At 43.5% G+C, this 15,317-nt stretch overlaps 1 protein-coding gene across 4 annotated transcripts in view; it reads right to left on the reverse strand.

Moving 5' to 3' along the window:
• The window catches only part of LOC131137268 (low-density lipoprotein receptor-related protein 1-like), a 100,869-nt gene that overhangs the window by 47,360 nt on the left and 38,192 nt on the right, over positions 1-15,317 (reverse strand). For 3 of the 4 annotated variants that reach the window (XM_058084995.1, XM_058084994.1, XM_058084996.1), the window contains 16 exons: positions 13,696-13,885; positions 13,470-13,613; positions 13,167-13,403; positions 12,780-12,960; positions 12,463-12,685; positions 12,187-12,376; positions 11,993-12,115; positions 10,541-10,681; positions 10,283-10,408; positions 8,233-8,349; positions 8,060-8,140; positions 7,826-7,993; positions 5,858-6,040; positions 780-977; positions 440-685; positions 150-347 (listed from right to left, as the gene is read on the reverse strand). In XM_058084995.1, the coding sequence (XP_057940978.1) occupies positions 150-347; positions 440-685; positions 780-977; positions 5,858-6,040; positions 7,826-7,993; positions 8,060-8,140; positions 8,233-8,349; positions 10,283-10,408; positions 10,541-10,681; positions 11,993-12,115; positions 12,187-12,376; positions 12,463-12,685; positions 12,780-12,960; positions 13,167-13,403; positions 13,470-13,613; positions 13,696-13,885 (2,746 nt within the window). Of the gene's footprint in view, positions 1-149; positions 348-439; positions 686-779; positions 978-5,857; positions 6,041-7,825; positions 8,141-8,232; positions 8,350-10,282; positions 10,409-10,540; positions 10,682-11,992; positions 12,116-12,186; positions 12,377-12,462; positions 12,686-12,779; positions 12,961-13,166; positions 13,404-13,469; positions 13,614-13,695; positions 13,886-15,317 lie in introns of all 4 variants that reach the window. The other variant, XM_058084993.1, reaches the window with a different exon arrangement.

Below are 15,317 nucleotides of genomic sequence, written 5' to 3' on the forward strand. Positions count from 1 at the left end.
AATTATCTCCAATATTTCAAGTTAATTAACATAAAACATACTATATATGATATAATGGATATAATAATAATATAATAACATAATTAGAATAATTTGCATGTTTTTTTTTCGATTAAAATCCTGTAAAAGTGTGTTTGTTGTACAGTCACCTCCATTGTCCGACAGTTTCCCACGGTAGATCTTGTCCTCGACGACGTCAGTCCAGTACAACGTGCTCTGACTGAGGTGAAAGTCCAAAGCGATGGTGTTCCTCAGGCCTGGTACCAGAACACTGAACTCTCCCTTGTGCAGGTCGATCCTTCTGATCTCATGGCGGTTGGAAAATATGATGAATGGCTTGAAGGGATCTGAACATTGACCCGATATTAGCGTCTCAATAAATACTCCAATTGTGTTAAATTGCATGCTTTATTTTGAAAGAGCCTTTTTTTTTCCTCACCAGTGCTTTTGCAGCTCTCCATGTCGGCCTCCAGCTCCCAGCCCTGGTAGCAGGAGCACTTGACGCTGGACTTCTCCTGCTGGCACTTTTGGCTACATTTCAGATGTTTGGCACAGAAGCTCTGGATCTGGCAGGTTTTGTTGTCCGCTCCGAGCTCCATGCCCAACGGACACGAACACATGAAGCCTTCTCCGGGGATGATGCTGCAGTTGTGACTACAACCGCCGTTGTCCAAAGAACACAGGTCTGAAGGACACAAACAGGAAGGATTGCTTGGAATGTAGTATTTTATACGTATGAAGGCAGTACGATCTCCTATATGAGTAGAAGGACAACGTACCACAAAGCTTCTCATCAGAACCATCTGGACAGTCGTCGGTGCCGTCGCACAGCTTCTCAGCAGGAAGACAAATGGAGTCGTTAGTGGCGCAAACGTGGTGAGACAATTTGCACACCAGGGCGTCGCAGTTGTCCTCGTCTGAGTTGTCCTCACAGTCACTGTCGCCGTCGCAAACCCAGGCCTTGCTGATGCAGCGAGCTGATGACATCAAGTGGAAAAAGATCAAATCAAATCAAACTTTATTTGTACAGCACTTTTCCTGCAGAGACATGCAATCACACAAAGTAGGGAGACATGGCACCGAGGATCAAGGGAACGCCACCTTTGGGGCCGTGCCATCGGGGGACCAGCAGGTGTGTCTTTAATCTTTTTTTTTTTTTAGGGTTAGGGTTAGCTTCTGCCCTCAACTCGCCGTCTTCAGGCGGTAAAATGTATGGCAGGGGTCTCAAACATGCGGCCCGCGGGCCAAATGTGGCCCGCAGGACACTAGTTTGAGGCCCCCGCCTTGATATGAAAGTTTCATGTTAGTTTGATATGGATGCTGTATGGTATCATGTACCCAGAAAAAAATATTACGTTTGATTCATGTTCATGTTAAAGGTTAAATAACTGTTAATAGTTATCCTCCCTATCCGTGTGGAAGTGGTAAGTTTTGGGCTATTTTTTTTAGGGTTAGGGTTAGCTTCTGCCCTCAACTCGCCGTCTTCAGGCGGTAAAATGTATGGCAGGGGTCTCAAACGTGCGGCCCGCGGGCCAAATGTGGCCCGCAGGACACTAGTTTGAGGCCCCCGCCTTGATATGAAAGTTTCATGTCAGTGCGGCCCCGCGCAAGTTTGATATGGATGCTGTATGGTATCATGTACCCAGAAAAAATTATTACGTTTGATTCATGTTCATGTTAAAGGTTAAATAACTGTTAATAGTTATCCTCCCTATCCGTGTGGAAGTGGTACGTTTTGGGCTATTTTTTTTAGGGTTAGGGTTAGCTTCTGCCCTCAACTCGCCGTCTTCAGGCCGCAAAATGTATGGCAGTGGTCTCAAACATGCGGCCCGCGGGCCAAATGTGACCCGCAGGACACTAGTTTGAGGCCCCCGCCTTGATATGAAAGTTTAATGTCAGTGCGGCCCCGCGCAAGTTTGATATGGATGCTGTATGGTATCATGTACCCAGAAAAAATTATTACGTTTGATTCATGTTCATGTTAAAGGTTAAATAACTGTTAATAGTTATCCTCCCTATCCGTGTGGAAGTGGTAAGTTTTGGGCTATTTTTTGGGGGGTTAGGGTTAGCTTCTGCCCTCAACTCGCCGTCTTCAGGCGGTAAAATGTATGGCAGGGGTCTCAAACATGCGGCCCGCGGGCCAAATGTGGCCCGCAGGACACCAGTTTGAGGCCCCCGCCTTGATATGAAAGTTTCATGTCAGTGCGGCCCCGCGCAAGTTTGATATGGATGCTGTATGGTATCATGTACCCAGAAAAAATTATTACGTTTGATTCATGTTAAAGGTTAAATAACTGTTAATAGTTATCCTCCCTATCCGTGTGGAAGTGGTAAGTTTTGGGCTATTTTTTTTAGGGTTAGGGTTAGCTTCTGCCCTCAACTCGCCGTCTTCAGGCGGTAAAATGTATGGCAGGGGTCTCAAACATGTGGCCCGCGGGCCAAATGTGGCCCGCAGGACACTAGTTTGAGGCCCCCGCCTTGATATGAAAGTTTCATGTCAGTGCGGCCCCGCGCAAGTTTGATATGGATGCTGTATGGTATCATGTACCCAGAAAAAATTATTACGTTTGATTCATGTTCATGTTAAAGGTTAAATAACTGTTAATAGTTATCCTCCCTATCCGTGTGGAAGTGGTAAGTTTTGGGCTATTTTTTTTAGGGTTAGGGTTAGCTTCTGCCCTCAACTCGCCGTCTTCAGGCGGTAAAATGTATGGCAGGGGTCTCAAACATGCGGCCCGCGGGCCAAATGTGGCCCGCAGGACACTAGTTTGAGGCCCCCGCCTTGATATGAAAGTTTAATGTTAGTTTGATATGGATGCTGTATGGTATCATGTACCCAGAAAAAATGATTACGTTTGATTCATGTTCATGTTAAAGGTTAAATAACTGTTAATAGTTATCCTCCCTATCCGTGTGGAAGTGGTAAGTTTTGGGCTATTTTTTTTAGGGTTAGGGTTAGCTTCTGCCCTCAACTCGCCGTCTTCAGGCGGTAAAATGTATGGCAGGGGTCTCAAACATGCGGCCCGCGGGCCAAATGTGGCCCGCAGGACACCAGTTTGAGGCCCCCGCCTTGATATGAAAGTTTCATGTCAGTGCGGCCCCGCGCAAGTTTGATATGGATGCTGTATGGTATCATGTACCCAGAAAAAATTATTACGTTTGATTCATGTTCATGTTAAAGGTTAAATAACTGTTAATAGTTATCCTCCCTATCCGTGTGGAAGTGGTAAGTTTTGGGCTATTTTTTTTAGGGTTAGGGTTAGCTTCTGCCCTCAACTCGCCGTCTTCAGGCGGTAAAATGTATGGCAGGGGTCTCAAACATGTGGCCCGCGGGCCAAATGTGGCCCGCAGGACACTAGTTTGAGGCCCCCGCCTTGATATGAAAGTTTCATGTCAGTGCGGCCCCGCGCAAGTTTGATATGGATGCTGTATGGTATCATGTACCCAGAAAAAATTATTACGTTTGATTCATGTTCATGTTAAAGGTTAAATAACTGTTAATAGTTATCCTCCCTATCCGTGTGGAAGTGGTAAGTTTTGGGCTATTTTTTTTAGGGTTAGGGTTAGCTTCTGCCCTCAACTCGCCGTCTTCAGGCGGTAAAATGTATGGCAGTGGTCTCAAATATGCGGCCCGCGGGCCAAATGTGACCCGCAGGACACTAGTTTGAGGCCCCCGCCTTGATATGAAAGTTTCATGTCAGTGCGGCCCCGCGCAAGTTTGATATGGATGCTGTATGGTATCATGTACCCAGAAAAAATTATTACGTTTGATTCATGTTCATGTTAAAGGTTAAATAACTGTTAATAGTTATCCTCCCTATCCGTGTGGAAGTGGTAAGTTTTGGGCTATTTTTTTTAGGGTTAGGGTTAGCTTCTGCCCTCAACTCGCCGTCTTCAGGCGGTAAAATGTATGGCAGTGGTCTCAAATATGCGGCCCGCGGGCCAAATGTGACCCGCAGGACACTAGTTTGAGGCCCCCGCCTTGATATGAAAGTTTCATGTCAGTGCGGCCCCGCGCAAGTTTGATATGGATGCTGTATGGTATCATGTACCCAGAAAAAATTATTACGTTTGATTCATGTTCATGTTAAAGGTTAAATAACTGTTAATAGTTATCCTCCCTATCCGTGTGGAAGTGGTAAGTTTTGGGCTATTTTTTTTAGGGTTAGGGTTAGCTTCTGCCCTCAACTCGCCGTCTTCAGGCGGTAAAATGTATGGCAGGGGTCTCAAACATGCGGCCCGCGGGCCAAATGTGGCCCGCAGGACACTAGTTTGAGGCCCCCGCCTTGATATGAAAGTTTAATGTTAGTTTGATATGGATGCTGTATGGTATCATGTACCCAGAAAAAAATATTACGTTTGATTCATGTTCATGTTAAAGGTTAAATAACTGTTAATAGTTATCCTCCCTATCCGTGTGGAAGTGGTAAGTTTTGGGCTATTTTTTTTAGGGTTAGGGTTAGCTTCTGCCCTCAACTCGCCGTCTTCAGGCCGCAAAATGTATGGCAGGGGTCTCAAACATGCGGCCCGCGGGCCAAATGTGGCCCGCAGGACACTAGTTTGAGGCCCCCGCCTTGATATGAAAGTTTCATGTCAGTGCGGCCCCGCGCAAGTTTGATATGGATGCTGTATGGTATCATGTACCCAGAAAAAATTATTACGTTTGATTCATGTTCATGTTAAAGGTTAAATAACTGTTAATAGTTATCCTCCCTATCCGTGTGGAAGTGGTAAGTTTTGGGCTATTTTTTTTAGGGTTAGGGTTAGCTTCTGCCCTCAACTCGCCGTCTTCAGGCGGTAAAATGTATGGCAGGGGTCTCAAAGATGCGGCCCGCGGGCCAAATGTGGCCCGCAGGACACTATTTTGAGGCCCCCGCCTTGATATGAAAGTTTCATGTCAGTGCGGCCCCGCACAAGTTTGATATGGATGCTGTATGGTATCATTTACCCAGAAAAAATGATTACGTTTGATTCATGTTCATGTTAAAGGTTAAATAACTGTTAATAGTTATCCTCCCTATCCGTGTGGAAGTGGTAAGTTTTGGGCTATTTTTTTTGGGTTAGGGTTAGCTTCTGCCCTCAACTCGCCGTCTTCAGGCGGTAAAATGTATGGCAGGGGTCTCAAACATGCGGCCCGTGGGCCAAATGTGGCCCGCAGGACACTAGTTTGAGGCCCCCGCCTTGATATGAAAGTTTCATGTCAGTGCGGCCCGCGCAAGTTTGATATGGATGCTGTATGGTATCATGTACCCAGAAAAAATGATTACGTTTGATTAATGTTCATGTTAAAGGTTAAATAACTGTTAATAGTTATCCTCCCTATCCGTGTGGAAGTGGTACGTTTTTGGCTATTTAAGTTGAAAGGAAATAACTTGGAGGCTACCGTTTAGGTGGCTAGCTCTCTAGTTTGCGAGTTAGCATGTGTCTCAAGACCCTGCAGTTGCGCAATATGTTGTAAATAAATAGTATAAATGTGACTATAGTCGTGTTTTGTCATGTCTACAGGGCTCTAATAATGCTTTGTTCATTTTAATATGAAAATAATCATTTGTCTACCCACCAACTATATGTGCTTTCTTAAGTTTTTATTATTATTATTATATTTATTTATTACTGATTGATTTTCTTTATTCTTGATTTGTTTATTTATTTTTCATCTTATTTTGTGCAAAAAAATAAAAATGAAGATATTTGAGAACAGTGGAATGTTTTATCAGAGCTTTTCTTGTAGAAAATCGGAACCAAAGCACTGAAAAAGTTTGTATATTTTTCTGTTATTAATAAATGCGTTTTTTTTTTTTGGAAAACCTGATGTGGTCCAGCCTTGCCCAGACGCTAGCTCCAGAAAACATCTCACCCGAGTCCCTGCAACTGAACTTGACGGCCGGGTCACACATGTGAGTGACGCCCTCGCAGTTGTTCTCATCACTCAGGTCCATGCAGTCGGTGTCGCCGTCACAGCGCCAACGCATGGGGATACACAAACCGTCCATACGACACTGGAACTCGTCCACGTGGCAGCCGCCTGGCGGACGAGTCGCTGCAAAGACAAAAGGTTCATGGTTGGTAGTACTTCATGACAAATATGTACTCGTTAGTGGGTTTCTTCTGGAATGGAATGGCCTTTATTGTCATGATACACGATGTAAAACAAGATTGGAGAGCTTCTCCTTTCAGTGCAGTAGTCAAGTTAAAAATAAAGTATACAAAAAGTAGAGTAAAAAAAGACAATTTAACAAGATATATACAAGATATCCAAAATATACACATAGTATTGCACAGGAGCATATGCAGGAGCAGACATATTGCAGATACAGTAAACCTCGGATATATCGGATTCAATTGTTCCCACTGGTTTTGTCCGATATAAGCGAAATCCGTTATATGCGTATACCGGAAAATGTCCGTTTTACGCATATATCGGATTTATATCCGGTATATGCGTAAATGGGATTTTATCCGTTATAAAAAGGCACTTCCTTGACTATGTTTCCAATGTACCTGGACGCGCAGGCAACGCTGCAAACGCTGCAAATGACGTCGTATAGCGGCCTGTCACGATTCGGCGAATCGGAGCGCCACGATGCGGCCATCCGATATATGCGAGGGAAATTTAATGGAAATGCATTGGAACGGGACTGGAGCTTTTGTCCGAAATACGTAGGCGAAATCTGTTATAAAAAATCCGCAATGAATTTTTATTGGAAATGCATTACAGAAAAATCGGTTCTTTTTTATCTGTCCGTTGTGAGCGAATTTCCGATATATCCGAGTCCGATATATCCGAGGTTTACTGTACTTTTCTTTTGCTGGTAGGGAATCAGGAACTCCAACCACTTCTGCCTGATGTTTGCCTCGTTAGGAATTGTAAACAAACTTAGCTTTCCCTTACACCCGAACAAACACTTCACTAGGAGACATTGCTGACACCATAAACAGAGAAGCAGAGTTTGGGGGGGGAGAAGCAGAGAGCTTATCTGGCCAACAGTGCACGCCCATATAAGGAAGTTCGTCACTCTGTGATGTCACAGAGAGCTCTCTGAAACTGTTTTCACCACAATCGGTGTCTACCCGAGTTTTTTTCCGAGGTTTACTGTATATTAATTTTAGTGTCTTATTCTGCAATCGGAAACATGCACACTGACAAGAACGGGGCAGCAGATGAACTACATGGGAGGTCTTGGAGGTCATAAGATTGAAGTAGAAGTAAAGACAGAAAGTAGTGACAATCGGCCTTTGCAGCCATTAATCAGCGTACCGATAAGATGTGTGCTAGGTCAACTACCCGACTCGGTGCCAAGTCAAACAACAATAGCACACAGTGCTCTGATTGATGGCACAAGAGGATAAAGGCCACCAGTGAGGACGTAACACAATGACAAAGGTCAACGTTTGGCACAGATACAGCAACCGACCCCCACAGCCTTTTTCGGAGCACAACGTCAATAAAACGAGTACGGGATATACGGCGGTGATATTGCGTTTTCATTTGTGATAATGGCTGCCGGAGAGCAGGCTGCAAACACACCGAGCGCAGATTCCTCATTAAAGCAACAGGTCGTGCTGAGCCTCGTTTGTGCTTGCTGGGATTTGACAGCGCTTGGCTGGGACTCGGCGTGGATCAAGCAGTACATTAAACAGCCCAGCACGGCACAACGCTGGTAACCAAAGAGACGCGATCGTCCAAGGACTTCAAATGCCACAAAACGGCTTAATGATTAGCTAACCTGAAAACATATCCTGAACAGAGAAGATTTCCTGGAAATGACGCACAGGAAATAGAAGCAAAGAGAAATATAGAAAATAAAAGCATAATGTTCTTTACCTTGATTAGTACAGTTGGCGTGGGTCTCGTCACTGTAGTCGCCGCAGTCGTTGTCGCCGTCGCAGGTCCAGTATTCCGGGATGCAGCGGCCGCTGTTGCATTTGAACTGCACGCTGGAGCAGGAATGGCTGCAGCCGGCCTCATCGCTGTTGTCCCCGCAGTCGTTGTCTGCACGGGATGCGCGCGCGCACGTCAAATATGGCGCTAAATTAACACCGGGGACGAGACGCTCACCGTTGTCACAGCGCCAGTTGATGTTGATGCAGCGGCCGTTGGCGCATGTGAACTGGGTGAGAGGGAAACACGTAGGATAGGCTGGGAACAAAAAAGCGGGAAGGCGGTGTCAAATAAACCATAATAGCATATGCGCTAATTAAATTAAAATAAAGTCATGCATTTGAACGCACCGCATGAGTCCGGTTCGTCTGAGCGGTCTCCGCAGTCGTCATCCAGGTCACACGTCCAGGAGATTGGGATGCAACGGCCACTGGCACAAGGGTACTGATTTGGTGGGCATGTCCGAGCTGTTGGTTAGCAAAACATATCGTCGGTAGTGCGCCAACGAAAAGGAAAGCCATCACAAATGGAAATGAACATCTTAAAAGCCGCTCTTTTGGTCCCGACTGCTCAACTGTTGCAACCATTAATGACAAAGAATGCTATAGGTGTGATGGAACTGTCCACCTCTACTTCCTGTATGGAAGTCCGACTACATCAGGGGTCTCAAACTCAATTTACGTGGGGGCCACTGGAGCTAGGGTCTGGGCAAGGCTGGGCCGCATCAGGTTTTCCAAAAAAATGTATTTTTTTTTTTTTAAATTATGTTTTTATTTATTAAAAACAGAAAAATATACCAACTTTTTCAGTGCTTTGGTTCCGATTTTCTACAATAAAAGCTCTGATAAAACATTCCACTGTTCTCAAATATCTTCATTTTTATTTTTCTGCACAAAATAAGATGAAAAATAAACAAATCAAGAATAAATCAGTAATAAATAAATATAATAATAATAATAATAAAACGGCAAATAATAAAAACTTAAGAAAGCACATATAGTTGGTGGGTAGACAAATGATTTTTTTCATATTAAAATGAACAAAGCATTATTAGAGCCCTGTAGACATGACAAAACACGACTATAGTCACATTTATACTCTTTTTATTTACAACATATTGCGCAACTGCAGGGTCTTGAGACACATGCTAACTCGCAAACTAGAGAGCTAGCGACCTAAACGGTAGCCTTCAAGTTATTTCCTTTCAACTTAAATAGCCAAAAACTTACCACTTCCACACGGATAGGGAGGATAACTATTAACAGTTATTTAACCTTTAACATGAACATGAATCAAACGTAATAATTTTTTCTGGGTACATGATACCATACAGCATCCATATCAAATTAAACTTTCATATCAAGGCGGGGTCCTCAAACTAGTGTCCTGCGGGCCACAGTTGTACATTACTTGTACAATGTACTCCCTGAGGTACTACTTCCCCTTTCTGAGCCGTAGGACGTACGACGAAAAGTCGAGCTCCATGGCCTCAACGAATTCCCACTCCCACGCCTGAGTTTTTGCCTGGACCACCACCAGAACCGCGTACCACTCAGACAGCAAAGATATACAAAAGGCCAATTAAACCTTAAACTGTATTATGGAAAGCAGGAAGTGAACAAATGTAACAGTTAGTGATTGTAAAAGTACCAGATGGAGGGGTAGGATTTAATAAGCTTTGCTTCTTCCTACTCCTTTTGGACATGTGGAACTGGGAACTGATTTGACAAAAATAAAGGAATTAAAAAAATAAACCAAAAAAAAAAACTTAAACTATATTAGGAAAGCAGGAAGTGAACAAATGAAATTAAAAAAAAACAAAAAAAAAACCTTAAACTATATTAGGAAAGCAGGAAGTGAACAAATGAAATAAAAAAAAAACAAAAAAAAAACCTTAAACTATATTAGGAAAGCAGGAAGTGAACAAATGTAACAGTTAGTGATTGTAAAAGTACCAGATGGAGGGGTAGGATTTAATAAGCTTTGCTTCTTCCTACTCCTTTTGGACATGTGGAACTGGGAACTGATTTGACAAAAATAAAGGAATTAAAAAAATAAACCAAAAAAAAAAACTTAAACTATATTAGGAAAGCAGGAAGTGAACAAATGAAATTAAAAAAAAAACAAAAAAAAACCTTAAACTATATTAGGAAAGCAGGAAGTGAACAAATGGAACAGTTAGTGATTGTAAAAGTACCAGATGGAGGGGTAGGATTTAATAAGCTTTGCTTCTTCCTACTCCTTTTGGAAATGTGGAACTGGGAACTGATTATGGGATGCACTCAATTGGAATCTGATTCATGTTCAAATGAAATTAAACCATTACAAATTAAAACCCATCCAAAATAAAAGCTCACTGACAAAACAGACGACTTATTGTGAAAGGTAGCAGAACCGTACCAGAACATGTGGCGTTTGATTCATCCTCATCGTTGCCGCAGTCGTTGTCGCCGTCACATAGCCATCTGAATGGGATGCAACGGTTGTTCTGACATTTGAATCGGTCCGCCGGACAGGTGTGCTGGTCTTGTGGGAGACATCAGAAACACGGGGGAATTTACAAGACATACAGACGGAGCACACGTCACCACGACCCCCTCCCTGAAGGAGACACTCTTGGACACAGTTCGGGTGTTGCCGAGTAACGGCGACACTTACGGCAAAGCTCGGGGGCCTCGTCGCTGTTATCCAGACAATCGTTGTCCCCGTCACACTTCCATCGCTCTTGGATGCAACGGTTGTTCTTGCAGGCGAATTCCCCCGCCTGGCACTTTGGCGGCGGGATGTAGGAGGGGTTGGCTGCGGGATGGGGGCACAAACAGATGGGCCATTAAGTCCAGACTTCCCCACAATAGCCTTCTAGCGGCGAGGTGGCCTTTTGTCCGTCTTAAATAACATTTGAAAATCCCCCCCCCCCAAAAAACTGTCCAAACTGTGTGGAAATATGGGCTAATAACTACAAAAGCAATCTTCACTCGCTAAATGTACTACAAAAAAGGCCAGTAAGGATAATTCATAATGCCGCCTACAGAGAACATACTAACTCCTTATTTCTAAAATCACAAATACTTCAACTTGCTGATATATAGTTAATCTTCAAACAGCTAAAATAATGCATAAGGCTAAAAATAAGCAATTAGCTAAAAATGTCATCCAATTCTAAATATGTCTTGAACCAGTCATGATGTGCTATATATATATCACTATATTGACACTTACTATGCCCATTACCCATTATGTCATTGTAAATAAAAATAAAAATAAAAATAAAAATAAAAATAAAAATAAAAATAAAAATAAAAATAAAAATAAAAATAAAAATAAAAATAAAAATAAAAATAAAAATAAAAATAAAAATAAAAATAAAAATAAAAATACTTTTTTTTTATATTTTGAAAAATTATATTAGGAAAGCAGGAAGTGAACAAACACCTGAGTTTTTGCCTGGACCACCACCAGAACCGCATGCCACTCAGACAGCAAAGATATACAAAAAGGCCAATTAAACCTTAAACTGTATTATGGAAAGCAGGAAGTGAACAAATGTAACAGTTAGTGATTGTAAAAGTACCAGATGGAGGGGTAGGATTTAATAAGCTTTGCTTCTTCCTACTCCTTTTGGACATGTGGAACTGGGAACTGATTATGGGATGCACTCAATTGGAATCTGATCTATACCAAAATAAAAAATAAATAAAAAATAAATAAAAATAAATAAAATAAAAAAAAATAAACAAAAAAAAACAACTTAAATTATATTAGGAAAGCAGGAAGTGAACAAATGTAACAGTTACTGATTGTAAAACTGATTATGGGATGCACTCAATTGGAATCTGATGCATGTTCAAATGAAATAAAACCTTTACCATTACCATTACCATTACCATTACCATTACCATTACCAAACTGTATTGTTTTTGTGTACTTTGTGTGTGGAAAATGCTTTAAAGTGGGCCTATTGTGTTTTTTTTCACTTTTCTGAGCTATAAATGTGGTGGGGCTGGCCTACTTGGTCCACCCCAATCACCTGTCCATCACATGACCATCATAATAAACCTAGTATACATGTGAGGAACCAGACAGAACCCACACAAGCGCACTCATCCTTACCTTTGCAGGTGACATTATCAACATCCAAGAGTTGATCATCGGCACAAGCACATGTTCTACCATTAGGAATGGCGAGGCAGAGACTGCTGCACCCCCCGTTCATAACTCTGCATACGTTGGTGCCTTTAGATGACAAAAATAGTCCGTTTTTTTTTCCAGACGTCTTAGTCCGCCATCGGGAATAAAAAGATTACCTTGCTGTTGATGAGCATCATACACTCTGATTTCAAAAATGGGCGGCCTCTCGTTGCGGAGCAGCGTGACCGTCTTGGTGATGGTGTCCAGTTTGTAGATGCTACCTCCGCGGTACTCATTCCAGAAGAGGAATTGTTTGTAGTGACACAAACCAAAGGCGTGGATCAGCTCCTGGCCTTCATACACCACCTGGTAAATTCGGAAGCACAACGGCATCGATCTAAGGTCCTGACTGTGAACATCATGAGATTGCATTTTTTTTATGCTAAACCAACCTTTCGTTCGGTCGTGTTGAGGTAAACCATCTCGATGCGGTCATAATAGGCGTCGACCCAGTAGAGTATACCCTGGGGAATGTCCAGACTCAAACCGTTGGGCCACAGGACTGTCTTGCTCGTGAGGAACACTTGTTGATGAGATCCGTCCATCCAGGCTTTCTTGATCTTTCCTCTGTTGCTCTCCGTGGGATCCTCCTCCCAGTCGGTCCAATACATCCATCTGGGAAAAGGAGAGGGTTGTGGTATCCAACAGGATCAGTATATGACGGTAAAAAAAACAAACAAACTGAAAACTAGGCCATTAAACAATTCACCCGTGCTGGGGGTCCACCACAATGGCGCGGGGGTGGCTCATCTTGCCCTCAATGAGAGTCTTCCGAGTCTGAGAAGCCTTCTCCAGTCTGGCGACGCTGATAGTCTTTTTAGGTCCGTCATCTGTCCAGTACAGATTACCTCCCATCCAGTCTACCGCCAGACCCTCCACTGTGTGGACACCTGAGATCAAAGGAAACATCTTTATGGACTTTCAGGTGAGGTCTTTGTGCAGACCAAGGTTGGTCAAGAACATTCCAAAAAAACTGTACACTCAAATTTGGACGAACTGAGGTCATCTTTTTAGACCTTGTAAAATCCAAGTAAGATATCCCAAACTTCCCAGCAATCTCAAATGCAGCATAAACTCTGTTCGTTCGAGTTCTTACCGTCTTTTAGTATGGTGTCTCTCTCCGTCCCATCTATCTTCTGCCGCCCGATGATGTAGCTGGTAGCATCAGCAAAGTAGATGAATTCACTGGCGGCGTGAAAATCCAGAGCTCGAGGGTTCATGAGGTTCTCAATGGGGATCATATATTCATCCGGTACCTTCGGATTCATATCCATGCCCCTGATGATTCCGGGGCGACCCTTTCCATACACCAAGAACAGATCGTGGTCTGGTTCTGGAGAGAAAAAAAACCGTGTCATTTTGAGCGACGTTGTCATGCGGTCTCAGCGTGGATACTTACTTTTACAAGACTTGCCGTCGCTGCCCAGACTGAACCCGAACCGACAGCGGCAGGTGCGGGTCTTGTGGCTGTTGCCCAGTAGGCAGATGTCCGAACAACCTCCAGCCTTCCCAAACTGATCGAGAGCGCAGGCGTGGCTCCGCACTGAAACCAGTTAGTTAGTTATTTAGTCGTACACCATCGGAAAACCAACACCAGAGTCCAGACGTGGACCCATAGGACGCACCTTGCGGTTGCCGTCTCTGATGGTACACGTGCAGCGCGGCGCCTCGGTCCACCCGCGTCACCACGTGGAAGTCGGAGTTGTTGAAACGGTTGACTCGGATCACGCTGGTCTTGGGATTGAGGTTGCCTTCGTCGGAGTTGGTGGCGTACAGGTAGTTCTCAAACACAGTCAGCCCGTACAGGTGCTCAATCTGAAGCACGCATTGGAGAAAGAAAGCTGTATTGGAACCGCTATCATTAGCATGCGACTTAACAGTTGCATGACTACTTCCTTCATTTGTGTACTTCCTTTCTGTATTTTTGCTAAGCTTTCAGTGCCAAAAATAGTTTGGACAAGGAGAGAAAAATACCTTTCGTCCCTTTTGGTAATATTCTCCATGTGTAATCATGACAAATTGTAGGAATCTCTATAGCAGGGGTCTCAAACATGCGGCCCGCGGGCCAAATGTGGCCCGCAGGACACCAGTTTGAGGCCCCCGCCTTGATATGAAAGTTTAATGTTAGTGCGGCCCCGCGCAAGTTTGATATGGATGCTGTATGGTATCATGTACCCAGAAAAAAATGATTACGTTTGATTCATGTTCATGTTAAAGGTTAAATAACTGTTAATAGTTATCCTCCCTATCCGTGTGGAAGTGGTAAGTTTTTGGCTATTTAAGTTGAAAGGAAATAACTTGAAGGCTACCGTTTAGGTCGCTAGCTCTCTAGTTTGCGAGTTAGCATGTGTCTCAAACACACGGCCCGCGGGCCAAATGTGGTCCGCAGGACACTAGTTTGAGGCCCCCGCCTTGATATGAAAGTTTAATGTCAGTGCGGCCCGCGCAAGTTTGATATGGATGCTGTATGGTATCATGTACCCAGAAAAAATTGTTTACGTTTGATTCATGTTCATGTTAAAGGTTAAATAACTGTTAATAGTTATCCTCCCTATCCGTGTGGAAGTGGTAAGTTTTTGGCTATTTAAGTTGAAAGGAAACAACTTGGAGGCTACCGTTTAGGTCGCTAGCTCTCTAGTTTGCGAGTTAGCATGTGTCTCAAACACACGGCCCGCGGGCCAAATGTGGTCCGCAGGACACTAGTTTGAGGCCCCCGCCTTGATATGAAAGTTTAATGTTAGTGCAGGCCCGCGCAAGTTTGATATGGATGCTGTATGGTATCATGTACCCAGAAAAAAAATTTTTACGTTTGATTCATGTTCATGTTAAAGGTTAAATAACTGTTCATAGTTATCCTCCCTATCCGTGTGGAAGTGGTAAGTTTTTGGCTATTTAAGTTGAAAGGAAATAACTTGAAGGCTACCGTTTAGGTCGCTAGCTCTCTAGTTTGCGAGTTAGCATGTGTCTCAAACACACGGCCCGCGGGCCAAATGTGGTCCGCAGGACACTAGTTTGAGGCCCCCACCTTGATATGAAAGTTTAATGTCAGTGCGGCCCGCACAAGTTTGATATGGATGCTGTATGGTATCATGTACCCAGAAAAAATGATTACGTTTGATTCATGTTCATGTTAAAGGTTAAATAACTGTTAATAGTTATCCTCCCTATCCGTGTGGAAGTGGTAAGTTTTTGGCTATTTAAGTTGAAAGGAAATAACTTGAAGGCTACCGTTGAGGTCGCTAGCTCT

This window comes from Doryrhamphus excisus, chromosome 10, assembly GCF_030265055.1.
Source record: "Doryrhamphus excisus isolate RoL2022-K1 chromosome 10, RoL_Dexc_1.0, whole genome shotgun sequence".
NCBI classification, from domain to species: Eukaryota; Metazoa; Chordata; class Actinopteri; order Syngnathiformes; family Syngnathidae; genus Doryrhamphus; species Doryrhamphus excisus.